Here is a 27,401-nt window from a genome sequence, read left to right on the forward strand (position 1 = left end):
GTTCATTCAGCTGTTACATTTTGGTTTTCAGCAGAACTCGCTGAAAATTTGGGTAGTCATGTTCTCAAAGTTAGCTGTGTTGGTACTTGCTTGTGAGTTGAGGCACCATACTGTGTAGCATGTCAGAGTTTTTTTGAGGTGTTTTGGATTCTTTAAAACCTGATTTTAATACCTGTAATCATCTTTCCCTCTTTTATAGGAACTTCTCTGTTCTTCACACTCTAAGGTCTCTTGTGGAGAAGCTATTCTCGGGTGCTCTTGTATAATGGAATATAAATATGTAAAGAATACCTGTTGTCTCTGCTATGGAGGAAACCTGACCTGTTTCTGATGCTGAATGGTGGCAGATCCACAGAAAGGCATCCTTGAATACAGCAGCTTCATAAGATCAGGAGGAGTTCTCAGTTTCTACCTGTTATTAGGGACAAAATATGTTGGGGAGAATTCCTCCATTTGTTTTTTTCACTTTAATTCATCTAGATTGGGAAGATGACAACTTTGGAAAATAATCATATTTAATGATTCAGTTTTCTGAATAATTTAACTTATTGGAGGTAATATGATGTTAGTTATAATTTGAATGTTGAAATAAATTTCTTTGTTGTTTTGTTTTTTAAAAATGGGATTTTGAGAAACAAGTTTTAGGAAGTGCTTTGATAATTTGAAGTTATACTACTCTGAGTTAATCTGCTTATGGAGGCAAGTTTGCAGTTGGGAGTATCTGTCTACGTCTTGGCTTCTCTGATATGAATTCAGCTGGGTTATTTTAGCTTAAGCTGCTGATCAGAATGGGAGCTAAGATGATACAAGCCTATGAGCTGAGGTGTTCACTGCAAGGGTTGCAGTAATTTCTGGGTGAAAGACTGGTATGTCATGAACCATGATCCCCTGTCCCATGATGTATGCACAGATGTTATTCCCCTGTTCCATAGCACCCCCATGCCCCTTCCCCAAATAAGATGTTGATGACTAGAGCCCCATCTCTGGAGGTGGTCACTCACAGGGAAGTGGCCTGTTGGATGCCTAGGCCCACTTGGGTTGTGTCATTGCCACACACCTCTGGTTCCTCTCAAGGCTCATTCTCCTTTGGTTCAAGTGATTCCTGCTATACTGGTCCTATAACATATAACTGAAATAATGGCTTGTTTTTCCCCAGGTTTAAGTCTCCTTGAGATACACTCTGTATTTCCCCATCCTTCCACATTACACACAGAGTGCACTGGGGATCTTGAGCAAGGGTAATCCCCATGAATGGCTTTACCTTTTCCCAAGGGAGAAGCAATCCACACTGCCTTTTCTAGCCAATAACAAATGCTGGACTTTAATATGCAGCCAAGCAAGCAAGCTTGGTGACCAGCACAGTACCCTGCCAGTTAACAATTCTAGTGTGCTCACATCAAAGCTGTCTTATCTTGACAACAGCTAAAGGTGCACCCAGTGATTTTGCTGGATGGGGAGAAGATAGAAGGAAGGTGAGAAGACTTGTGCATAGGGATAATGATAGTTTAATGGAGAAAGCAAAAGCTGCACACTCAAGCAGAGCAAAAAGAGGAATTCCATCTCTGTTTCCTATCAGTGGGCAGACGTTCAGCCATTTTCTGGAAAGCAGGGCTTCAGCATGTTTAACGGCTGCTTGGGAAGACAAGTGCAATAACCATGAACACCCTTCCTCCTCTTTTTCTTGAGTTATGTTTTTTGCAGGGGATGACATCATATGGTATGGAATACCCCTTCCATCGGTTGAGACCAGCTGTCCTGGTGGTGTCTGCTCCCAACCTGTTGCCCACCCCAGCCTACTGACTGGGGGGAGAGAGGGGCAGGACACAGTAGGAAAGAGAGGACGCCTTCATGTGGTGCAAGCACTGTCTAGCAATAGCCAAAATATTAATGTGTTGTCAGCAGTGTTTTAGCAAAAAATACAAAGCACAGTACTTTACAGGCTACTGTGAAAAAAGAATAATAAAAAAATAGCAGCCAGACCCAGTACATCATCTTACTAGGGAGGTTGTGGACTTGATTTCTTCAAGATAACTTGCCCAAAGCTTGCTGCTGAAAGGTCTTTACCTGGACAAGTACTGTTGCTTGCTGTAGGATTGTTGTAGCTGAATAACCAAGAGAGTTCTGCAGCTTTTGCCTCTGCATGGTTTGAGTAGGCTTTACTGTTTCAAAGCTATGTGTGCATGCAAAGAAAAAACACATGCACATGATCACACAGTCATTCTCCATTGTTTGCTCTACAGAACAACAGCAGAAAGCACAGTATTCTGTTTCTTTCTCCTGCTTCAAGAGTAGAAAGTGGGACTGTAAAATGATGGAAATACTTGATACTTTAATTTAGTGAGAATTATTAGATAATTAAGTTGCCACCTGCTCAAAGTACTCACTAGAGAACCCAGTTTCCTAGTTGTGGGATCTTTCTGTATAAAATAAATTGACAGTTAAATGAATATACTTAACAGGTAGGACATTATTTGTTGCTTTTCATGTCTTAGCCTGTTATGTTCTTACAAGCCTTACTCATGCTTGAAATTTGCCTTATGCTCTGTCACTCAGCAGAGCTGTGGGATGTGTTAGTGATACAAGCACAAGGAATTGCATAGCTTGATGTGCCTTACTGCTCTAACTTGCAAATTTCCCTATGTGCAGTGGTCTTGCGTTGTTATTTTGTATGAGTACGGTGTTGTTGCTGCCCAGATAAGTAAAATGGGGGCAGGTGAAGTGTGAGAGGATGCAAAGGTGAAGGACAAAATGCGACCGTCATGGGACTGACTGAATTTGGCACGCTCTGAATAGACAGGCTGCTGCTAAAGAAATGGCTTGCCTTGGTTATACATAGGGGCTAACTACGTGTTTCTTCTTCTGTGTGTTGTTTTTTTTCTTGCCAACAGTGACAAGGTAACATCTGGGCCTCTGCACTCCTTCTCCAAGTCGTCTTGGGTTTTTCTGACCTGTCCACATTGTTTTGTAGCTTTCATGGCTCTGGATGGCTAATGAAGAGGCATGTTCAGTCTAATGGCCAATTGCTGCAGCTGGTTAAAAAGGTGGCAGGAACCTGTCAGGTAAACTTGTGAAAGTATTTTATGTTTCTGTGCTCACCTCCCCAAACTGTATTTCATGTTCTCTCACCTATATGTTACTTTATTTGCTATATCACATTCTTCTGTATTTTTCAATTCCAAGACAAAATCCATTTTTATTTTTCTTTCTCCAAGAGAGAATCAATACATCTTCTGAACTTAAAAATGAAATTTCAGTCATCTCTAATTTAGATACTTTGTTTATGACTGAAAAGTATAAAGTTCAAAATACTGCTCTTTGCGTACTGTTTCCTCAAGTTGAGCATTATGGGTCGAATCTAGAAAGTTTTTTAAAGTTTTTGGGTCTTTTCTTAATTATTTAGTTCCTGCATTTTGAGATTCTGAAGTGCAATGTGTCAAAACACCTTGTTAAGAGTAGACTATAGCCCCAGTGTAGTTCTAGTTTTCTTACTATTACCTAATTACCTTAATACTGCATTTTGTGGGTAGCCTGGTGATCTATTCTTGCTAATGGAATGCTGCTGTTCTCATTTGTTTCTGTTACTTTAATTTTGACATCCTGTATCCATTTCCCTCCAATTAGCCTCTGCTAATTGCACAATTAGTGCATTGTTTCTTTAAACTATTCATTGACTATGGGGAAGGAAAATAAGGGGCAAACCACATCAATTTATGCTTCACACTCATGTAGGAGGATTTGCTCCTTTCTTTGGTGCTACACAGTTTAGGCTTTATGGAAGGGGCTGCTGTTTAAAGAACTATATTGGATTTAATAAGCTTTCTGACACCATCAAGGTATTATAGACATTTGTGGCTTCATAAATGTTTGTGGCCATTCTGATTTTAGCTGTTAAAGTACTCCTGTGTTCCTACTGTTCATTTTTAGTTTATTTTCTCAGAGCTTTTTGGCCTTCCAAAAGAATTTGCCTAAATTATACTTCATGTATGATGCTATTATAGCATTAAAACAGAAAATAACAAGATTTTTAGTATTCTTTCACTTAAAGGGGCATAAAATTGAGCAAATTCCTGTGACATCTCTGAGCGTTTTTTTAATAGGAGCAACTGAGGTATGCACACACACACATTTTTCCAGTTGCTTTGCTTAAAATCCTGTCCTGGTATAAATTCTAAACTGTACATCAGTTTGCTAATATATTGTACATACTCAACACCACTGATATGTGTGTTTGTAGCCTAGATATGTCCTGCTTTAAACAGAAGCACAACGAGTACCTCTTATTTACAGCACCTGGTATTGTCTGTGCAAGTGTTGTATGCTGTATAGGGGTTGTTCAGATGCACTGGTTGAGAGAGAAATACATTTCTATTATTGGCACAATTTCAAGGCAGAGAGAGGGTAAAATTGCAGGGGAATGGAAATGAAATTACAGAAGTTGTTAAGGATACTGTGACCACACCAAAAAAAGGGTAAAATTTACAGTACAGTGAAATCAAATTTCAGCAGGTAAATACAAATCGAAAGCAAAATTCTTGTTTCATGTGGAACTTGCAGCACAATATTAGACTTCTCATTTCAAACCTTGTTCTACTGTTCTGCCTAATCAGATGGCTTAACATAGTGAACACCAGATACACAATTGTAACAATGGCTGCTACTCAGTATTTTGACACCTATTCTTTCTCCTACTTTGTGGTAAATATGTTATGCATGTATTAGAAAAGTAATAAAATAAGAGATGTCTAGCTACAGGAAAAAATATTTAAAATATTTGATTTTTTTTCTTTTTCTCCTTATGGAGGAAGGTGACACTAATAATGGTGGGACTTGATAATGCTGGTAAAACTGCTACAGTCCGAGGAATTCAAGGAGGTAAGCAATTCATTATCATCTAAATGGAGCATTGAAAGAGAGTATAATTACTAATTTCCAACATATTCAACTAAAAATATTGCTTCGTCTCTTAATTTATCTCTCAATTCCATATTGTCAAAAGTAAAATTTGTGGATTGTGCCCTCCTCTAAGAGTGTGGTTGCCAAAGTGAGCATGTCACACTGTTGTGTGAATGGCCCTGTTGTGTGAATACCTGCAGATGAGAGAAAAATTAAGGGGTCTTAACCTTTGGAACATAAAGGTCTGGATTTTTGGTATCTGGCAAGTCATGCTAGGGTGACTTAAAAAGTACGTGTCCCCAGTCATATACTTCATACTTCAGAGAACTAGCAGAGCAAGCTCCACATTTGCTCATTGGCCTCTGCACTTACCATGCTGAGCTGACATAGACCAAATCAGTGGCAGTTCAAAAGAAGTTGCTACCATTTTGCTACAACTTTTTCAAAGGTAATAGTAAGGTTTGGAGGCAAGGGAGACAGTATGGAGAGAGCTGCATCTGAAAACATTGCACCATGCAGCATTAGAGCCCTTAGTCCACTGAGACTGAGAAAGTTGCTCCGAGGAGGCGTTTGGAAATGTTCAACATACCTTGGTGTATATGTGCCTTGAGTTTACCATGGTATTTTTAACTGTGCAAAATGCTAAATTGCAACAGAATCTTTTCTGGGTTCTTGTTTAAATTTTGAGAGCATCATAGCACATTTTTGGACTAGAGGAAGTAGTGTTCAATAAACAGCTGAAGGAACATTGTAACTGCATGCAAGCCGTCTGTCTCCATCAGTTGCTTTAACTGAAAGGAAGTATAGGATAAAACCTCTGAAGGCTAATTAATTCTAATTAATAATTACTTTCCATTAATGCTGTGATGCAGAATATTCTGATTAATGATGTGTTTCATATCTTAGTATACATTAGAGAAATTAATTACTTGCTTTTTTTCTTGTGTGCGTGTGCTTTCAAGTGAACAGCCAATACATGCATATGTCAGCAAACTTTATATAAAAATCAGTGTTGTATAAGGAGGAAAAGCTTCAAAAGAAGGAAATTGCATGTGTATCTTATAGGATTGTTCTAGTGATATGTATTTTATATCATTATTTATCACCAGAAAAGCACTAGCCATTTTCTAGGCATTTATGTCAGTAAGTGACCACTTGATGGTACTTTGCACCATCCAATGACACATGCAAGCAGGATATAATTTGAGATAAAGCTTTTGTTTTCATAGGCACAAGTTCTCTTATGTTTTGTTGGTTTTTTTTTTCCTCTTGTGGGATTATTTTACTAAATAATTTTCATCTTGTATAACAACAAGAGTGTATTTAGTAGTGTTTTGGCAGACTTGGAGACTCCACCTTCACTTTCTGTTTACACATGTTATGCGAATATATGGACTTGCTAAAGTGTGAATAAAGTTATGAATATTTACCTTCAAACATGAATGATTGAGTATTTAGCCTTCCATTCTGTTTCAAAATCAACTTTAATGTGTTTATCAGCTAAATGTGACAGTTATTTCTAAAAGTCCTTTTTTCCAGGAAAAAAAAAAATGAGATAAAGATGAGTATTTCTAAAGCAAAACTCCAGGAAATGATAGTTCTGACTTCCATAACTTTTTCTAAGGGCTTGACCCGTGCTTGTCTTAGAAAGTAATTTATTATTTTTTTCCTTAACAGGCAGAGATTGGAACCTTTGGTTAATTTTCAGGGTTTGATAAAACAGTATTTTTGGCTGTGCACCAGTTGCACAGCTTGTAGGAGGAGACTGCAGATATGATTTCTGGGATTTAACAGAAACCAAGTATATTACAGTTCTTAGGACTCTTAAACCTGGGCAAATCAGCATGGTCACCAAGGCCATATTTGCCAAACTGGATCTGCAGCTTATATGGCAGACCCTGTTTTTACAGTGACTGTTTATTATTGGAAGCCTTATCATACAATGGGAACAGATGCTTCAGGAATAAACCTTCACATTCAGCACCATCAATAACTTTCACCCTTAACCAACTCTCATATTCACATTGCTTGCTCTTATAAGACCACATACTTACAGCTCACTGTGCAAAGCATTATTCAGAATAAAGTCTGCTAAGTTTTGAAGCTGTAGTTTTTCACAAATGGGAGTCCCAGATCCTTCTCTTGCTGAAGTCTTGGCTTACACGCTTCTGGCCAAGAAGTCTGTTTTGAATCCCCATTTCATCTGTGTACGAAGGATTCTCTCAGAAAAGGAACATGGTAGGCGCTGCTCTTCAGAGCTCAGTGCTTTTGCCAGTACTTTCATTTCTTCCTCTCAACAAGCTGAACTTTTCGTCTGTTTCTCCTGCCTTGTGCTACCAGGCTACATAAAACAATTGCAGAGATCCACTTAATGCATCCCTGCAGAGGCACTTGGTGGTGTGCGGCAAGTACAGGCTTTCTTTGCCTTTTGGAAAGGAAGGCAGCAAGGAAGTGTTAAATACAAAGCTGTAGGTTTGGGTTTTTTTTACCATATTGAATGGCAAAATAAAAAACAGAAAATAAAAATAAGCAAAGGCCAAAGCCTGATAATGAATAATGGGAATCAAATAGTGACATCTAAGAAGAAAGTGGTTTCAATCAATTAATCTCAGCCTTTGGGTTGAACTTTTGAAGCTGCTTTGGCAACCGTGAGGGATAAAGAATAAATATGGCAGAGCACAAGGCTTCCCAGATCATAATGCATTAACTGTTTTGTTTGGTTTTGTTCTCAAAATTGGATTAATAACATGCAAATACTTTATAACTGTTCAGATGGAGCATTGGTGGTGTGGGGGAAAATAAAAACGGCAGTATATGGAAAGCCACTGCAGTTTGACTGTGTTGTTAAATACTAAAAATTGTTTGTTGTTTTTTTTCTCCAGCTGCTCCTATATCAATTAGTCTGAAGTAACTGGTTGGGAGATTAACGCATTTGAAAGTACATAAGGAGAGGAAATTTTTTGATGTAAAAAAGACATGGTTAGCAGTGTGCTGTCTCATAACAAGAGGGGCTTTGCTCCATGGTTTTAAAATACTAATTTTGCTACACAGATCACAATGTAAAATCCTCTTTAATTAACTGAGAAGACTTTTTACTGAAGGCTTTCTTCTTTGAATTCTGACAGAGTCTCCTGAAGATGTGGCTCCAACAGTTGGGTTTTCCAAGATTGACCTTAAACAGGGACGCTTTGAAGTCACCATCTTTGATTTAGGAGGTGGAAAACGAATTCGAAATATCTGGAAAAATTACTATGCTGAGTCCTATGGTGTAATATTTGTTGTGGATTCCAGTGATACTGCAAGAATGGAAGAAACAAAGCAAACCATGATAGAAGTTTTAAACAACCCTAAGATATCAGGAAAACCTGTGTTAGTGTAAGTAATGTTAATAAATGTTCTAGTAGTCTGAAATTTTGACCTTCAATACACATTCTAAAGAAGTATTTATGCATAGTGTAAGCATAAATATAAAGGATACTAATATTTGGGCAACTTGAGCACTAAGCAATATTACCATCAGTTTTACAGTATTTCTGGAATACTTATTTATGCCAATCTAAGTATCATACTAGTGAACAAAGCCCTTCTCTTTATTTCCTTATTCCATCCTTTCCCTCATGAGTTGTATACGGTGATATACTGAATCCATTCACTGCATCTGACATTAGATCTTACTTAGTCCTCCTCAAGGATATTTATTTGTTTTCTCTTTCAATAACAGTGGAAAAATAACTATGTTTTGGGGTTTTTTTAACTCTTTAAAATTCTGATATTACTCAAGCTGGTATGATAAGTTAAAGGTTTTGCAAGTTTGAGATGGCAACATGGTGTAAACATTGTTAGTATTTAGGCCTACATCAATTACTCTAAATTATGAATGATTTATTATATTTTGCAATAGCAGTAATCTTGCAGCAATAAACGTCATGTTCACTTAACTCATGGTGGTGCTACTGATACATGATCGGTAAAATCTCATTAAAGAAGGCTTACTTTAATAGCATTTGTTATGCGCTTTTTGTTTTAGTGCATGTGTTTTAATTAATAAAATAAGTAAAGCTTCAAAAGGTCTAGAGACATTCTTTCACAGAACCGATAGATTAATGAACTTCTTTGCTAAAAACTAGGTTGTGTAAAATAACATTTTATATATTTGGAAATAATATGTTTTATTTAATTTAGCCAAACAAAAAGATCTGTGAAGGTGGATAACCTTTTGAAGTTACAAGATAAGCCATAAAAGTTTAAAATGTTTTTTTTCAGGACAATATTTTTATGTTTGGTGAACATAAGGCCTCCATAATCATAGAGTCATAAAAGGATTAGAAGGGACCTTAAAGATCATCCGGTTCCAACCCCTGGCCATACGTTCCACTAGACCAGGTTGCTCAAAGCCCCATCCAGTACGGCCTTGAACACTTCCAATAACAGGGAATCAACAGCCTCTCTGGGAAACCTGTTCCAGTCTCTCACCACCCTCATAGTGAAGAGTCTCTTCCTAATATCTAACCTAAATCTCCACTCTTCCAGTTAAAGCCATTACCGCTTGTCCTATCACTACATGCCCTTGTAAAAAGTCCATCACCAGCTTTCCTGTAGCCCCTTCAGGTACTGGAAGGCCACTATAAGATCTCCTTGGAGCTTCCTCCAGGCTAAACAACCCCAACTCTCTCAGCCTGTCTTCATACGAGAGGTGCTCCAGCCCTCTGGTCATCTTTGTGGCCCTCCTCTGGATGCGCTCCAGCAACTTCATGTCCTTCCTGTCTTGGGGACCCCAGAACTGGACACAGCACTCCAGATGACATCTCACAAGAGCAAAGTAGAGGGGGAGAATCACCTCCCTTGATCTGCTGGCCATGCTTCTTTTGATGAAGCCCAGGATATTGTTGGCTTTCTGGGTTGCAAGCACACATTGTCAGTTCTTGTTGAGTTTTTCATCAACCAACACCCCCAAGTCCTTCTCCTTAGGGCTGTTCTCAATCCATTCTCCATCCAGCCTGTACTTGTGCTTGGGTAATGCAGTAATTGCACAACATTTCTGTGATATCATATGTATAATGAGTAGTGATGCTCTGGTGGTTTAAGGGTGAAACTAGTTAATCTGTTTTGATCAAGTGGAGTGTGGTTCAGCAAGCTCATAGTGGGTATGTTGAAAAATAGGTTAGATTTTAACTGCTATCTGAATGTTAGTAGTACAGGGAAGGCAATAAAACCAACTTAATGCAGCTAGTTTAACTTAAATTTGTTCTGAAAATGCAACTGTGGTGGTTGACAATTGTGGAGTGTTTCTAAATAAGTGCAACTTTAGTTTTTTCCGTACAAATCTCTATGCCCTAATCCCATAATAGGGTTTATTTGTGTGGCTGGCTATACCTGCTGAGAGCCCATTCACTTCCTTGGGATTTTTTCCGCCTCAGTCTATGTCTGATGGACTAAATTAAGTTTGTTGATGTTACTACCTTCTAATTGGTTGAGCCTCAAGCTGTTAAACAGAATTTTTTCTTGTTGTATCTCAGTTCTGTGAGGGGATCCAGTAGTTCTTTGTTTTATGCTCCCTGTACAAGTCTGCATCTTGTGAAGATGCATCTTGCATCTTATGAATTCTTTCCTATATGGCCTTTGTTTTTAGGTTGGTGTCTGTGTTCATGGTGTATTCAAATCATGTAAACCCTAGAATTTCTTCCAATGTTTGAAACACTTTTCATACTGTGAAGCCTGCAAGATGTGAAGCAGGAAGACTTGGACCCTAAGCACTAGTGTTTGTGGCATGGAAGTGGAGTGTTTTAAATGCTAGTTTTTCCTGGTAAATAAGCTGTTTCTATTCTTTCTTTTAATAGAATATTTCTCCAGAATATTTTTCCTATTTTGTTTTAAATCTGCCAAAACAAGCAACAGTCCTTTCAGAAAAGTCCTGAGAATAAATGTCAATTTATGTCACTGCATGTCTTCTTAGATGTCTTTGTTTGTAATCAACTTCATACTGCAAGAAGTGCTAGCAAGATACCACTGTGAAGTATCACAGGTGCTTGGGTATCATTTCACAATTAAGAACAGGATCCATTAAAGAAGAGTTTGAGATGCAGTCTTCGTTACAGAGCAAAGCAGATGTGAAATCACTGCCCACTCTTCCTTTTGCAGTATTTCTTGCATCTCGATCTATTGTATTATGGTGCACCCTAATCCAATAGTGTCTCTATGCATGTGGCAGCTCTGTTTTTTTGCCAGGAATAAGACACTCTGCTAACAAAAGAAAAGAGCAAGACAATTCTTGCTCCTCATCCTCCCAGATAAAGGAATGAATAGTGAGCCTGAGCACTATTTGAGGGGAAGTGGAGGCCCAATAGCCTGGCAAGAGATTAGGCTGAATTATGCAATGGGAGCATAAAACTGGTACAAGATACTATTGCAGTAATATGGGGGTATACAAGTTCTGATATTGTTCAGTGTGATACTTCCTTCAAATTGAATTGATGGTGTGGCATCTTATCTGTCACTGCTGATGCAGGTATCACAGTATCATTTTAAGACAGTTTTCCTAAGGTGTTGGTGGTATTGGCTGTTACTGAGTCTTAGTGCAAATTAGTGTAAATATTGAACTTTATATATGGATTTTTTTCTTACTCTTCCATATTGCTGTTAAATTTATGTTTGCTTTGCTCATATAGGCCTTGTTTAACACTTAAGTGCTTAAGTAGTTAATAGTCTGTTATGTATGGGGAAATGGACCTGTAGAAAATAGACTTCTTGCCGTTCTTATGTTCATGGTCAATTCTTCTGTCAGCATCCTCAAGACATATGGGTATGCAAGTTTAAATTTTCTTATTTTTGATTTGTTTTCAGCTTTTATTAGAAAATAATATTTACACTTCCTATTATGTAGACAAATACTGGTTTTGTTTGGGGTTTTCTTTGTGTGTTTTTTTGTTTAGTTTTGTTTTTGCAGAGAGGGTTACCTTGACATGAAGAGTTGCAAGAGGAATAGCGATTCTATGTGCTGTGGCTGATACATACAGATATATATCTCTCTTATTGAGATATATCAGAGAGATTGCTGGACAGCTATTTTTTTTAGTAAAAAGCTGTTTTCTACATGTTACTTTTTTGAGGGATTGCACCTATTAATATTTCACATTTCTTAGTAGAATGCTAGCAGCTCTGTTTTGATTTGTTCGCTCTTCTGCATAGCTATGTAACTGAAAAAAAAAAAAAACAACAAACAGTGGAAAGTTATTTTAGCGATTACTTCCACCTGCATAATTTCTGATGTTAATAATTTTGAATACTCAATATCAAATTCTCATTATATCAATGTAAGTTGTAGGTAATACTGATTACTTTTAATAGTGCCTGTATTAAGAAAAATTAAGAAGAAGCTTTCCGCAAGTCTTCCTTGTTTTCTCTTTTCTCAGATCTTCTGCAGCATGTTATGTATGTTTCTGTTTTTCCACTTTATATACAGCTGAAAACTAATTATTTACTTGCATATGGGTAGGCAGCTGTCTTCCTGAGTATTAATGAAACTTGAGTATTCTTCCAGGATTTAAAGTACCAGTCTTGTTTAACAAGACCATGTTTATTTCAAAGAAACATCTCTGTGGTGTTAAAAGAAAGGGCCAGCTCAGGAGACCATTTCTTTCACAGATAATGATGCTTGTGTGAACTCTCCTGCATGGGGGATGCTGTGTACATAGGTGGCATTTGTTGTGTTTTGGTTTCTCTTCTGGCAACACTGGTTGTAATAATCCTTCACAGAAGTACTGTAATGCCTTTCTGTTCAAGGGCTCAGGAGCGAAGGAAAGTGCTGTTATGTACCATTTCTTCTAAAGGTAAAACAGGGAAAATAAGATGTGTTTTTTCTGTGTAGTGCATATTCCTGCGTGCATTAAGATAGCTTCCATATATTATGTAATAGTTAAAGATGATTATTTAATAGAATAGTATCACTGTTGTAATTACCTAATTTAATTTTTTGTCGCTACTGTGTAAATAATATTTTTCACTTTAAGGTTCAGACCTCTGATTGTACTTTGACAACAGTTAATTTCAGTGGTAATTTCAAGCTGGGATGGAAGGAATCCAATTATTTATAAATATCACAATGTGAAAACAATTTGCTAGTGCCTTTTGACAGTAGATTGCTTCTCTTCACTGCAGAAATAACTGCTGCTGCAAAATAAAGCAGTCGTATTCTTCCTATCTTGCTAATGAAGCTATTTCATAAAGAATATAGAAGGCATCTTCAGGAACAATTTGAGTCAATGGCTAGCTGCTCTGTTTTAGGTATTGATATTTACTACTTAAGGCATCTGTTTTACATACCTATGTGAGCATCCTAGGCTTCTACAATTAGTAGAATTTCATGGATCCAGTCGGACTCCTGGGAAACCCTCAAGTAGTTCTCCTGGCTACTCCTGAAGTAGTACAAATAAATGCATGTCCTATATCATGTTTGGTTCTGGACTTCGCACTACAAGAAGACCATGAGGATGAGTGTTGGTTATACTATAGTGTGTCCAGACTGCTTAGTGGTGGAGTATGTGACATATGAGGAGAGTCAGAGAGCTGTGTTTGGACTTAAAATCAATGAACCAAGGGAGAGATCTGCTGCCTACTACTAAGGTGTGAAGATAACAAAACAAAGCTCTTCTCAGAGGCGTGGTGATAGGATGAGAAATAGTGGACAAGTGCTGCAACCAGGGAAATTCCTGTCTTGATTCAAGGAAAAGTTTAAGCGACTGGATGGTCTGGATGTGTCCCAGTTCCTGCCAACCTTAATCATTCTCAGGTCCTGGATTATGTTTTTTTAATAAAAATAGAGTTGTATTTTTTTTATTTTTCCTTCATTTTTGTACTAGTGAAAGTGAGACTGCAGAGGCAACTGCGTATTTAGATAGGATAGGCAGAGTGGCTAGGCTAGAAAGAATGTGTCTTACTATTGTTAACAGAGTATAATATTCCCCTATCCTTAGCTGGGAGGGGTCTGCACGTGTAGTTGAATAATGTAAATAGCTCTGTATCCGTTTATGAATGCTTGGCTACTCAGCAGGCTGCTAGCAAATATCCCTGTAGGTTTGGTGATGTGGTCTTCTGCTGTTAGTGATCTTTAATGCGTTCAGAAAATATCAGCTTAACACCTCTCTGTAAGAAATACAGCATCACATTATTAAAGTTAATAAACTGATGTCCGTTTTGCATTCTATAAGACAGGGTACACTGTCCTACTAAAACCTGAGCATTATTTCATGGTGTTAAGTAGGTTATTAAGCCTGTAAGTAACTTTTCCTTTAGAGGCAGTATTGAAACACTCGTAACTATTTTCTGACTTGTTTGGTTTCAGCATGGTGTTCTGGATTGTTATTAATGTTGTCTGCTTTATATATACAGGTTCTTTTTTTATTATTTTTTGGTAGAATTTGAGATTCCCAGAAAAAAAAAACACCTTAGAATTTGAACCAAGTAAATATGAGTGCTAAAAAATCTGAGTCAATTAAAAATACTAGTTATTACTTCGTTAAAAGTAACTAAACCATTATGAACCCTGTCTTTGAGATTAACAATATTTTCAATACTTCCCAAAAGCACATGTAGCTTGCTGCCACATTGTTTTAGTGTGAGTGGAAGAAAAAAAAGTGTCAGTTGTGTCCTTTGATCCTTTCCCTTAGTTTGTGTTTCTCTGAAAACCATAAAATTCTTTGCATTCTTCTAACTGTATTTGGAAAAACAGATGGAGTTTTTCCTGAGAGCTCTGTGGAAGGAGCAATAAGAATTAAAAGGAGGGAACTGAGGGATCCTGAGACTGCTTTTCAAGGTCATTTTAGTAAATAGGAACCATTGATATTTCAAACAGTTTAATTTTTTTGTATCATTTGCAGCATGGACAACACCAGCAGCATACTGCTTTGCAGGGGTTTCTTTTTCGATACTTGACTGCCAGCCCAAATTTTTCTTTTGATACTTGAGTGTATTCTTGAGTTTTGTTCATAATGATTTCAATGTTGTTGATCATCTCCCCTTGCTCCTCCACCAGAACTGATATCTGGATAAAAAGTTCCTTTAAGTCTTTGATCTGGTTCTCCAGATTGACTAGTTCTTTGTGTCTCTGTTCAATCTCTGAAAGCTGAGCTTTGGTAATTTTTACTTCAGTGAGTAGATTTTCATTGAAAATCTCCCATTTTCCTTGTTGGAACATGTCATTGACTTCTTCCTCAGATACCTCTTTACCAGCTACCTCAAGCTGACGGACAATAAATCTTCTGCATTTCTCTTGCTTAGCTGTTATAGCATCATTGTACGAGAGCATAGCATTTAGGTAACGCTGGGATAAGAAAGCATGCTGGTAAGCTAGAATTCTTACTGTGGCACGTGATGGCCCATGTTCATTTTCAGCTTTTTTCACTGTTTTCAACAGTTCATCCAAACTTTTTCTTATGTGCTCTGCTTGAATTTTTATTTCTTTTGCTATGTTAGATTCCTTTTTAAGAACACTGAATCTTCTCATTGAAGATAGTAGGCTTTTTTGTTGTTGACTGAATTTATTAACTTCCTCCACCAAATTATTAATTTCATTCTGAAGCTTCTGAATTTCATGCAAGTGCCTTTCAGTTATGGGCTCTTTTTCATAAATAATGGCCTGCTGTTCAAGCTCCTCCGGCTCTTCTTCTTGTACAGTTGCACTGTTGTTTTCTCCAGCTGTCTGCAGTTCCTTAGCTCTCAGTTTAAACTCTTGGAGGCGGTCTCTCATGGTTTTTGCGTTCAGGCTTTTTTTTTCAGGTTTCTTTCCCCTCTTGCAACACAGGGAGTTAACTCCAGTCTGTTTTTTCTTGTTTCACTGTAATCAAAGTGTAACAACAATCAATGTTAGTGGTCATATGCATACATGAAAAGTAGTTTTGGAGATTCTTTTGGAGATTTGCTTCTCTCTGCTCAAAAATTAAGTAGCAATGAATTGAAAGAGGTAGGTACTCTGAAGAAATGTACAAGATAGGTGGTAGTCACCGCACTCCACCATTTAATCCAGTTTCTGTTGGACTTAATCATAACCAATGCTTTTAATTTATCTTTAGATGGGGACATTTAACAGTCTTCCCCCAGCTTCTTCACTCCACATGCAGTGATTTGTAGCCCAAGCCCATCTTTGTGGTAGGTTTGTGGTGTAGGGTCCAGAACTTAGAACAATGTGGCATGTGGACAGGACTTCATTTTGGGCAGGAAGAGAGGACTAACTCAAATGCTTGTTTTATCCTAATTCCTTATTTTATGAAAACTAACCAACCTTTAAATTTTTTTGCTAGTAGAAGTGAATCTGCAACTCCATTTTTGGATTCTCAGTGGGCAAAAAAACACTTCCGCTTTTGAGGTTATGAGTTAGACTATCTAACAAAGCAGAGTCTGGCATGAATAATTTAGTTTAGCCACACGGAAAAACCTCCGTCCATTTTCCTTGCATTTCCTTGCCTGGGGAGTTAAACTGATGGCAACTGAAGCAGTTAACTCTACAGCAAAACAGAACTGTAATAATTTACCTTGCAATTTTCTTTTTAATGTGAGTTTTCACAGAGGCAGATTCATATCACTAATGTTGCAGCTTGAAGATTTTGTTAGCCTTTTTTGGATTACTGTATTCTTACATTGTCATTTGCAGTGTTCATAAAAATTATGCAAATGTATCTTGTGCACTATAGCGGGACAAAATTCAGTACCATTTCTTATTTAATTGAAAGTCGGTTTAATTCTTTTTTCTGCCCTAGCTGTTGTGCAAGCTTTACTTGCGATATAATTAAGAGAAAATTTCTATTGTGCATGTTTTAGAAAATATTGAAGTTCAACTATTTTTATGTATAGGAGAAAGTATTTTCCTCTAACTCTACATTAATGTTTTCTTGGAACATGATCAGCAAGGGAAAATTTCAGTAAAAAATTAAATGTTAAGGACTACGAGATTGTGGGATTTTTACTTGGGGTCTTCTAGTTAGGTTAATGTGTCTTTTTCAAAGGGCTGTTCAAACATAAATTTTAAACAGTACAGTAGTACCTTTTAGCTGCTTTCAGAGGTTTCACTCTGAAAGCACTCTTCACAAAGAGTAGTATTTTATAGGAGTATTTATTCTTAAATTCTAATGCTGAAGATTATTTTTTTTTTAGTAAGCAAATGCAGTATTTCTCTGTAGTATCCAAAAGGATCCATTTGTAATAACTGCAAAGAATCAGTCCGGTAACCTGTCAGTATGCAAATGATTTTGTTATATTTGAACAGCTTCAAATGATACTGCTGTGGTACCTCTACTCCCTTATGCATATTTAAAGTCCCTAAATTAGAACAGGGTGACCATGTTTTCCACAGACTTAAATCTGACTCTCTGCAGGAGGATTAGCTGAAAAACAAAACTTGAAATGCTACAGAGATCAATAGTAAGAATGTTGATTTTCCACCCTAGTGTGCATTTCCTTTATTGCCTTTTTTTTCCCCCCTTAATGCCTTAATATCTGAATTTAGTGTTTACTGATTCACATCAAGAGAATCCAAAAAGCATAGCAGTCATGAGAAGTTCCAGTAATATACTGAGACTTGTGATCAGACAAGCTTGCAAGTACTTTAACTGGAAAACATTATTTTGGGGTGGAGAAAATGCAATGTATTCATTTCATTACAGTAATTCCTCTTCATTGCCTAACTTGCTGTGTATCTCCTCGCAGCAGAAGTTGGGCAATTTCTTCAAGGTAACATTCTTCAGGAATGTTTCAAAGCTGCTTGGCACCACTGAGACTGCAGTGGGGAAAGTTCAGTCTGGGGCATGTGAAAGGAACCAGGAGTACTAAACAAGGCTTCAGAGAAGTGACCTGAAAATCTCTTTTAGTATAGCCTAACACATCTGTTGACCCATGTTAATTTAACATAGCTTGACAAGCCTGTGATTAAAAGCAAGTTCTAAGGGCACTATTAATGCTTATGATGTGAGGTGGCAAGACTGTCTTGTATCTAAGAGAATGTGAGTAATTACTGAAAAGCTCTAAAACATGCATGCAGTCATCCAGTTACACCTTCAGAACACAGAACAGTTTCTCAAAAGGGCACTTAGCAATTTTTCATATGATTAAACTGCTGTTGTCTGAAAATAACTTAAACACAGGAGCATAAGAGCTATACTGGTCTTCATCTTCTATTTGTGTATCCATTAACGATTGACATGTACTTTCCAATGTTTTGGGTGTGTTGGTTTTGAAATAGCTGTATTCCCTGGGGGGAGAGGGGAAAACAACATAATTGCAAATCTGCAAATGCTCTCAAATATCAAACTTGAAAAGAAGTAAGCAGAAAATACTTAAGAGTGCTGCTAATGGATTTTTTTTTTCTTGTTTAAACATCAGTCTCACTGAAGAGTGGAATGTAAGCAATTACAGCCTGGTTTTGTATCTTGTATCCTACCAGGCTTTCCTTCAAAACCTGCCACTGAATGTGCTTGACAATAAATGTGGTTGATTATACTGGCAACTTAAACACATACTGGTTTCAAATAAATAAGGGTATCTTCTTGACAAAGATAACCTTGAAAATTGTTGCCTTGACTTTTTGAGTATTCCACAATGAGCTTTGTTCATATACTGAGTCCTTGTCATTGTCCTACCTGTTTGTGTGTGTGTATAGGGGCATGTCCTGTTCTTTTGATTGAGATGAAACATCTATTTCCTTGAAGTTTTTGTCAATAGAGGGAGAATATGCCTGTTCTTTAAAATTGAGTAAAGGGAATAGGTGAACTGAGTGTTCGCCAGTGACTTAGTTGTCCCCTATATTTAAAAAAAAAATAAAAAAAAAAAAAAATTAGAATATTATTCTTTCGAGGTGATAAGGTAGCATACCCTAGCTCATCCTCATCAGACTATTATTTTTTTTTTTTTCATCAAAGGTTGGACAATTTGGGTTAAAGTAGCTAAGGAACTGCACTAAAGGCTAACCAAATCAGTAGATGGAAAAACATTAGCTTGTTAAACTCTAGCTTCAAATTACTGACTGTTTAGAAATCATCCTAAATGCTCTGAGACGTGTAAGTCTGAAAAGCATTTGTGAGGTTTGCCCATGTTTCTGGCCATCCCTCAGTCATAAATGCTGCTACATCATCTTCTATCTGGACTGTTACTGATGCTGAAAGCGTCTGTTTGGAGCCAAAATCACAAGCTGCTGGATGGTCTTTAATAAAAGATAATCAGTAGAAAATGGAGTTGCTCTAATACCTGCAGTAACTTAGTCCAAGTTCTCCACACGTTGAAGCACTGCAAGATTGAAAATGAAGCCTGAGAACTGACAGGGCTAGTGAATAGTTTTGGGGAGGAGGTGGCAGGAGAAAGGAAAGGAAAGGAGGAAGAATCAGGCCCAGTTCTGAAGTTGTACTTGGAATTCAAGGGTTATTGATGTGCTTTCATACATCCATTCAGGGAGAAAAAGAAGTTATGCTCATGCAGCATTTCAGTTTAGTCACTGGCATACCTTAATTTGTAGAAAGGCTTCCCTATCACCTCCCCCTGCAGTGTTTTTTTCATGCAGATCCACTAGTGATTAAGTTTGTATTTGTTCTTTGTTCTTCTAGTAGATATATATATTGTTGGCTGGTTCAAGAACACAATTTTTCGATTCTCATCAAACTGTATTGCAAGAGTATTTGCCTTCTGATATGTTACTGTGTTGCTCATCAGGGTTATGAATGCCTCTGGTAAAACTTATGACATGTGGCTGGGAAAGCCTTTATTATGACAATTACCTCAGCACACTGACTAGGGGAATAATAGATTCTGATGATGGGAACCACCATTATTTATCTGTCATGATAATAAAATATGCCCTAAATTCGAAAATAGTAATTTTATGGAAATGAAAGTTTTTGAACTATCGTCTCCATTTTTTTAAGGAGAAGGAAAAAAAAAAAGTTGAAACATCCTTTTGTTTAATTGTATAGCAGGCATATAGAATAATTTTCCACCTATCTAATTTATCGGTAGACCCACTAAACAGGGAGCCTGCATCCAAAAATGAGATTTGGGCTCATTAAGTTAAAAGGCATAAATGGATACATGGAAAAAAGTGATTTCATCACGTGGAACTCTTGCTACTGGTTGCAATTAGATTTAAGGACTTCTTTTTTTGGCTTTGATGAATTATTTTGTTTCCTCCCCACCCCTCAACTTACAAAAGCTCTTGTTTATTTTGATTTCTGTAGTTCTGTTCACTATTTCTTGTTTATTCAGCACCTTCATTAAAATGCCTGACACAAAAGGCTCTGTTTGTATTTGATGCAATTTGCATGCTACCTTATTTTAATTTAATATACTGTGGCCCATCAGGAGAAGAGGACTTGCAGAAAATGAAGGAACAGAATTGTGACTATAAGGGCCCTTTGAAATGTATCATCTGTATTCTGCATCATATTCCTCTTTTTACTGGCTGTTGAAATAGCTACTTCTTTTTTTTTTTTTTTTTTTTTTTTTCAAGATTGCAAGAAAAATAAGTGTCTTGTTTGTTTTCCTGTTCCTTAGTTACGATTTTTTTAAGAGCACTCGGTAGGGAACAATTTCAGGCAAAATGTCCCAAAGGAATTTCCAGCTACAGGTAATCTATTACTACTACTACTAATGTTAGCATTAATATAATTATTAAATTCATTTCTAGGCTGCCATGAAGTTGCATTTTAACCCTGTTATATGGTACCAACAAACCAGTATCACTGTAATTTTTTAACACAATAGCTCTGAGTAATGTTTGGAGTCATACTCCGGTCTGGAACTAGATTTCTACTTGAAGTGTCTTAACACAATTACTGAGACACATATACCATTTAATTGCCTACAGTTTAAGATCCAGTTTAAGCAGTCTAAGGGGAAAACTAGAGGTTTGAGTTGAAATTTCATTCAATTTGCTCCAAAGGCTGTGGTCTCTCATATATTCTCACAAGAAAAGAAAGAACATATTTGATGGTGGTTTGGAGTCTTGCCATGTTACACAAAGATGTACCCTAGGTAAACAAGTAAGCAATCTTGCTACCAGTTATGTTTGTTTTCTCCTTTGTTTAAAAAGTTTCCTTTAACTAAAACACCTTGTAAACAACAAGTGTGTTTTAACCAAGCAGTATCACACAGCAAGGTGGCTAGATGAAAATATAATCTTAAAGCATCTCTGTCTTAAGATAACTCCTTGGAAAAACATATTTAAAAATAGTTCTGAGTTCAAGTTTCTGTTTGTGGGAAGTGTGGGAGTGGTTCAACAGGAAAATACCAAATGCAGAGTGTTTGCCTTGGGTATGAGCCTAAAAAAAAATGACATTATATGTGGAAGGTTAGCTAAATTGTGTAAGAGTATATAAAATATTGTAGTGCAGAATCAGTGATATTTTTAGCACCAGAGACTTAAGTGATAATGGGTATCTCATACTTGATGTTAAAAAATGCTTAACATGCTGAGTTCATTTCTATTTGTCAGCCTTCATCTCTGGGAAATAACCTGCAGCACGTTGCTTCTGACAATGCCTAATATGTAACATTGAGGAAATAGTCTGGTTGTCTGTGCCCTTGAGACAATGTTACCCACCATAACTGCCATAAGGCTGCATGCATAGTGAAACCAAAAGGACCAATATGCAGGAGCATCAAAATGGTCCATTTTGAAGCAAGGTAGCTTGGGAGTTGATCTGATTAGTGTGAAATAGATCATGGGGAGTGGAGAAATTAGAATACTGAGGAGAAACACGAGATTCAAAGTGAATAAAACAGGTCTGAGTATTCAAGGAGTTAATAAGATGGGTAAGTCTGAGTCCAAAGTTGCTGAAAACGTGTAATCATATCATGCTGCTGGAGTAAGTTCCCCCGAAGGCAGATGTAGAGGTGGAAAATAGACCTTAGTTAAAATAATTCAGATGTTCTTGGGTGTTTGGTCAGAAATCTGAATACAGTCCTGCTGTAGGAGATACAGCTGTCTTGTGTTGATTGTGTGGGAAAGAATCCTGAGAGAAAAGAGAAGGGAATAATATATAGACTTTAGAATTAGTGGAGTGGGAGCAAGCAGCAGTTTGTGAATCATCTGTATGAGAAGCTTTTTTACTTTAGAAATCTCTACAAATGTCAGTACTTCTCTTACTTTCTAATCAGAAAAACTTGGGATTTTTTTTGCTATTTTATGTAGTATTTGGTTCAAAGATGCACAGTGAATTGGTGGCAAATCTGAGATTGTTGCTTGGAGTTTTGGAAAATTTGTTATGAATGTATGGCTGCAGATGTGGAAGACTTGAGGGAAAGCATCTACCACCATTTCCATGTCTGCAGACAGCAATTCTTATGTTGCCTACAGATACTTAGGGTAATAGAAGGTGGAGAATTCATGCTTTTGCACTGACAGAAGTCACAGTTACAGTGACACATACTGCACCTACAAGCCCTGACTGACAAAACAATTATTTCACTCTGCAAATCAGTCTGTAGATTTTTCTCTGTAATTGGTAAGGAAATAGAGTATCCCTTGATGAAGAGCAAAACTGAAGAACTTATTTGATGTTTTGATGCTGAGTTTTTTCACCTATTAAGCCAGAGGTTTACTGTCAGTAATGCTCTTTAAGAGACCTGAGAAATGAGCAGCAGAGAAAAGTAAATGCATACATTGTAGATAGCTGGGCTTATTTGTTTCTTTCCAGCAAGAATAATATTAGAAATCAGCACCTTCACTTAATTAGCTGACGCAAATATGACGACCACCTGTAGGTCACAGAAATCCAGAAATAAAATCATCTTCTCTGCCAAAAGATCACATAGTTAGGGTTGAGATATTGATATATCTTTAAAGCAGTATTTGAAAATAAATTGGAAGCAAGAGAGAGGGCTGCAACAGGATAGAAGACAGGTGAAATTCTTTCAATTTTAATAGGATATATAGTTTGAAATCCTAGTTAATTACTTTGTATTGCTATAAATCTATTTCAAGTTTGTTTGTTTGTTTTTCTACCTGACAGTGGAATTGCAGGCTCAAAATCTGTACTGTGCAATATCCCACCTACTTTACATTCCCATTTCATTTTGGTCAGACCATACAGTTACATATCACAGCCTTGGAACTCATCTGTAAATGTAAGGATTTCCAGGTAGCTTTTAAAAAAAATGTATGTTATAGGCAATTTTATATTAATAACTTTATGTTCATGTAGGTATTGTTACGTCAAGGTCAAACAGTATAAGAAAATAGTTCATAGTCACAGTTTCTTTTAAAATCTCATACAAAAAATATATGGCACTGTCATGTATTGTATTTGCTTTTGGAATTACAAATCTGGAAGCTGAAAACTATTCTTGATGTGAGCTCAGACTTTCGATGCAGCCTATTTGATCAATAGGTATGATTAAACTGATAGCAGAGCAGAGTGTATCAGAGAAATATGTTTTCAGTAAATAGGAGTATGATTCAGACTTGAGGCGAGAATGGGGCCACTCAATCCAAATAAAACAAATTACAATTGTAGACATGCTTGTGACCACTTCAAAAGGTAATATGAGAATGAAATTTCTGTAAAGTTGCCTAGGGGTATTCTAAACAGGATGAGTTTAGAATCTTATTTCTAACTATTCCCTTAGTAAAATGTGACCTGGAGGAACTGTTTAGGGAAAAGGCTGAATTAGAGAAATGTCTCTTCTGTCTCCCTGCAACTGCATGAAAGAAAATTCTTAATTGATGTTTGAAGATAGATAATCTTGTAGCACTTTATTCACCAGTTTTTCATTATAGCTTAACCTAATATTCAAAGGACTGTTTTGCATAAGAATTGAAGTCACAAAAAGGAAACTAGAGAAATAAAATAAGAAATCTTATTTGAGAAGGAGCCTAGGGTCAATCAGTGGAGAGTTACTGATGAGTTCGTAGTTGTCAGCAATCCAGAAAGCTCAGGGCTTAGAGTGCTAAAGAATGTAGTTTAAGATCTGTTGACACCAGCCCCTTGGATTTTTTCAGTGTAGTTAAAAGCTTTTAATGTCAATCTGCCTGAAACTGTTGGCTAGTTCTCTTATCTGCTTATTTGTTAAAAATATGAAGAACTTTTTCTGTGACTTCTTTGAAAAAGCTAATGAACGACCAGTAACTGAAGAGGAAAGAACAAACAGAACAATCTGACAAACTGACACCTTTGAGCCTGCTTGTGAATCAGGAGTTTGACTTTCATGGATGTTAATATAAGCAAAACATAAGGAAAGTAACAAAACTTCTTATTATATCTACTGAGGCCTCCCTTCTCTAGGATAAAACATCGTACTGATTGCTGTCTACAGGATTGCCCAAGAAAATAGTTAACAGATGGAAGATGACATTTCTGAAGGGAAAAAAAAGGTAGAATAGCATTTTGAAATAGAAGATCGAGGTAGACTGAAGAATACAGCATTGTTCTTTCCCTTGTGTAGACTGCTCTTAAATTCCAAGGTTCTCTTTTTGTTTTCCCAGGAATGCTAGATCAGTCACTCACAGTTATGGCTTCTTGAAGTAGCCCTAAAGACTAATATTCTTGAGCATAGATAAATTATTCTCATAAAGATACATTTTTCTTAGATTGCTTTTAATCATGTTGATAATTTTAATAATGTTGTAATATTTTGACCTCAGGGATGCTTTCCTCTTTGTTCATTTTGATGACCAACATGTAGGTTTGACCCAAAATGTTGGGGTTTGTGATAACTGACTCTGATTAAACTGAGCCCCAAAAGCAGCATCTCTGATTCACTTCTACAGATCACCCCACATCCCCAGCATGTGCCCTCTACAGGTTTTAGTTTTCAGTGTTATGTTACTGTATGAGAATCCCACACAAGTGGAGAGAAATGTCTTAAGGTAGAAAGTACAGTGCTTAAAAAAACCCTTTAAATATGCAAAACAAGAAAACAAACACATACCTGCACAGAAAATACCCTCTTCCCAAATAAACCCATTCTGTAAGACTCCCTGGATTTTTGATAAAAGCTGAGGTAGATTTATGTGACCTTTCAGTATTGTTTGGTTTGTTTCTTTTTTTCCAACATATCTTTTGGATTGTCACAAACTTTAATACTGATTTTTTAAATTTTTTTTTCTTGTTCCTCTTTGCTCAGTAATTTGTATTTCAGAATACAAGGAACCCACATAACTTGCATTCAGACTTTTTTTTTTTTTTTACTCTGGCAGGTCCTCTGGCTTCTAAGAGAAATATTGTTTGTTACTGAATGGTAGATGTCAGTTGTGCCAATGCACACATACACTCCCTTTCCACATTGTTGCATATGACTCTGAAAGTTCAAAAGCTCTCCAGTTGCTTAAAAAAATCCTCTGTGGTATAAAAGCACTTGGTGCCTACCTTTTCTGTATTTCTTGCATGAAGTAAGTTGGTTACACTAAGAAGGTTCCAAATATACTTTATGCAAAATTAAAATAAACCAAGCATGACTTTATACATTAAAGTTTCTCATTCAGCAAACTTAATGTGATAAACCAAGACACTTGTGTGCTTTCGAGAATGTTTTGATATATGCCTCCTACAGTTTTTTAAACATGAAAAATTGTTGTATATGACATTCTATTGACTTGGAAAATTAAAATCAAGGTCTATCCTTTGAGATAGCTGTAATGTATTCACTAAAGAAAGAAGTTTTATGCATAGAAACCTCAAAACCTGTGCATGAGCAGCAGAGCTCTGAGACTGTATTCATCCAAAGAAATATCCAGTTCTTTGCAGGGTAGACATCCATTATTTGTATGTCTTGTCACTTAGGCACATTTCCATTCTAAACCACACTACAGCCTTTTTCTGATATTGCAACTTCATAAGCATTAAGAAAAGCAAAAATTTTTACCTTTTAATCCTGTGCTAGTGGCTTTCTGTTTCATACAGAGGAACTCCTAAGGGTAAGCTTCAGTACAATCTGGAAAACATAGTAAATTTCTGGAGTGCCATTCCTTTAAGCATTTTCTGTATGCATTCTACTTCTGGTTCTTATGTAGTTGTCCAAGGGTTCATCTTCAGGAGCGGTGGTGTGAGAGAGCAGCTGACTTCTGCCACTGCAATAGACAGGCAAATTGCTTGCTTTCTACTTGGGGAATCTGGTTCTGCCTGTTTGAAACCCAGCCTTGCTGAGAGGCGGATCCTTGCTGGAGCTGCCCAGTAGCAGGAAGTGTCTAGGAGCAGCTCCCTAGATAGAGGCCTTATAAGCTGCCTGTGGAGCACTGCCTACTTAGGAAGCACATAAGTGCAGAGGTTGCTTTCTTCTACACTAAAGCATGAAGGGAAGAAGCAGCAAGGGTAGGTCATGGATCTATTAATGCATTTGCCTGAAAAGGTTAAGAATAAAAGAGCAAAAAAATAATACCCTTCGTGAAAGTATTTTAACTCCATTTATAAGTTTGACCTAAAGGCTGAAGCAGATGGGTCTACAGCAGGAAATGTATGACTTGTGCTGTACCACTTAAGTTCTTGGGGAGCGTAAGGTGGAGACAGCTGTTTGGGTATGCTGCTTTTCCAGATGCAGTGCCTCAGCTGTCAGCTGCAGTGCCTGTCAGCATTGCAGCAGGAGTGCTGTGGGGAAAATGGAAGCTAGTTGACTAAAAAGATAAATACTGTGCCTTTCAAAACATTAGGTTAAAAATCAGCAGGTACTGCAAGTTTTAGGACATTCGTGTCAGACTGACACTGAGCTATGCAGCTTAACAACATTTCATTCTGCTTCAGCTGTGCTTTGTAGAATGTGCAGTAAATATTGTAGTTACTTAATCTTGAGGGATAGGCTGTGGCAACAAAGTCTGTGATCTGAAATCCTTTCTTCTATTAGATCTAGATAGGAATTGACAGCACGACTGAGGAATTATTTTTGAGACTAGGGGACAGTGCATTGAGCTTTTCAGATTGTGACAAAGGTTAAATGAAAGAAAAAAAGGGAGACAATTGTTTCCAGTCTTTTAATTACTTTCCATAGCTTTTCTGAATCCCATTTCAGTTTTTCGCTCTTTAGCCCTGTTTCATAGCCAAATACTGAGAGAATAATACTTCTCCTGGCTTGTTGGTGAGAAGGAATAGTGCCAGAGTATCATAAGCATATGTCATAGCTTCTGTATATGCATTGAACAACAGTTAGGGAATCTCTGCACTAAATCATACAAAGCACTGTCGAGTGACTCTTTTTGTTGAGAAATGTGAATAGATGATTAAAGGAGGGTGGGAAAAACCTTGTTTCTAGCTCTGCAGGCAAGTCAGCAAAGTATGACATTAATGGGGTCAAGGAATGTTTTTTGAGCGGTGGATGTAACACAGCTTTTTCTTGTAATATCTCTGTGAGGTTAAAAACCCTCTTTGGAGAAAAATAATTAAGAACTAAGGATGTAATACTGTGATTCTGGAAAATGGGAAGGAATGAGGTCTTACATCAAACCGAGGTGCTGACAGGTTCTGCTAACTATGGAGTGTTTTCTGCCATTGTTCCCTCCCTGCCAGGAGTTGATAAATCCGAGGTACAAGCCTTGTCCTAACATTCCCTGA

The 27,401-nt window shown here is 37.1% G+C and overlaps 2 protein-coding genes across 12 annotated transcripts in view; one reads left to right on the plus strand and one right to left on the minus strand.

Annotated features, from left to right (window-relative positions):
* Nucleotides 1-27,401, plus strand: part of ARL13B (ADP ribosylation factor like GTPase 13B) — a 45,122-nt gene that overhangs the window by 2,140 nt on the left and 15,581 nt on the right. For 5 of the 11 annotated variants that reach the window (XM_051608564.1, XM_051608567.1, XM_051608573.1 and 2 more), the window contains exons 2-4: nucleotides 2,889-3,059; nucleotides 4,806-4,872; nucleotides 8,019-8,268. In XM_051608564.1, coding sequence (XP_051464524.1) covers nucleotides 2,991-3,059; nucleotides 4,806-4,872; nucleotides 8,019-8,268 — 386 coding nt within the window. In that variant the 5' untranslated portion in view covers nucleotides 2,889-2,990. Of the gene's footprint in view, nucleotides 1-2,888; nucleotides 3,060-4,801; nucleotides 4,873-8,018; nucleotides 8,269-27,401 lie in introns of all 11 variants that reach the window. The other 6 variants (XM_051608566.1, XM_051608565.1, XM_051608568.1 and 3 more) reach the window with 3 other exon arrangements.
* STX19 (syntaxin 19) lies at nucleotides 14,756-25,960 on the minus strand. The gene is made up of 2 exons (XM_051608576.1): nucleotides 25,726-25,960; nucleotides 14,756-15,721 (listed from the first exon to the last, which is right to left on the minus strand). Exon 2 carries the CDS (start codon nucleotides 15,632-15,634, stop codon nucleotides 14,756-14,758), a length of 879 nt encoding a protein of 292 aa, XP_051464536.1. The 5' UTR covers nucleotides 15,635-15,721; nucleotides 25,726-25,960.

This window comes from Apus apus, chromosome 1 (genome assembly GCF_020740795.1).
Source record: "Apus apus isolate bApuApu2 chromosome 1, bApuApu2.pri.cur, whole genome shotgun sequence".
Classification (NCBI taxonomy): Eukaryota; Metazoa; Chordata; class Aves; order Apodiformes; family Apodidae; genus Apus; species Apus apus.

Coding starts and splice junctions, on each gene's coding strand:
- STX19 (XM_051608576.1), bottom strand. CDS start 15,634: ATGAGAGACCGCCTCCAAGAGTTTAAACTGAGAGCTAAGGAACTGCAG.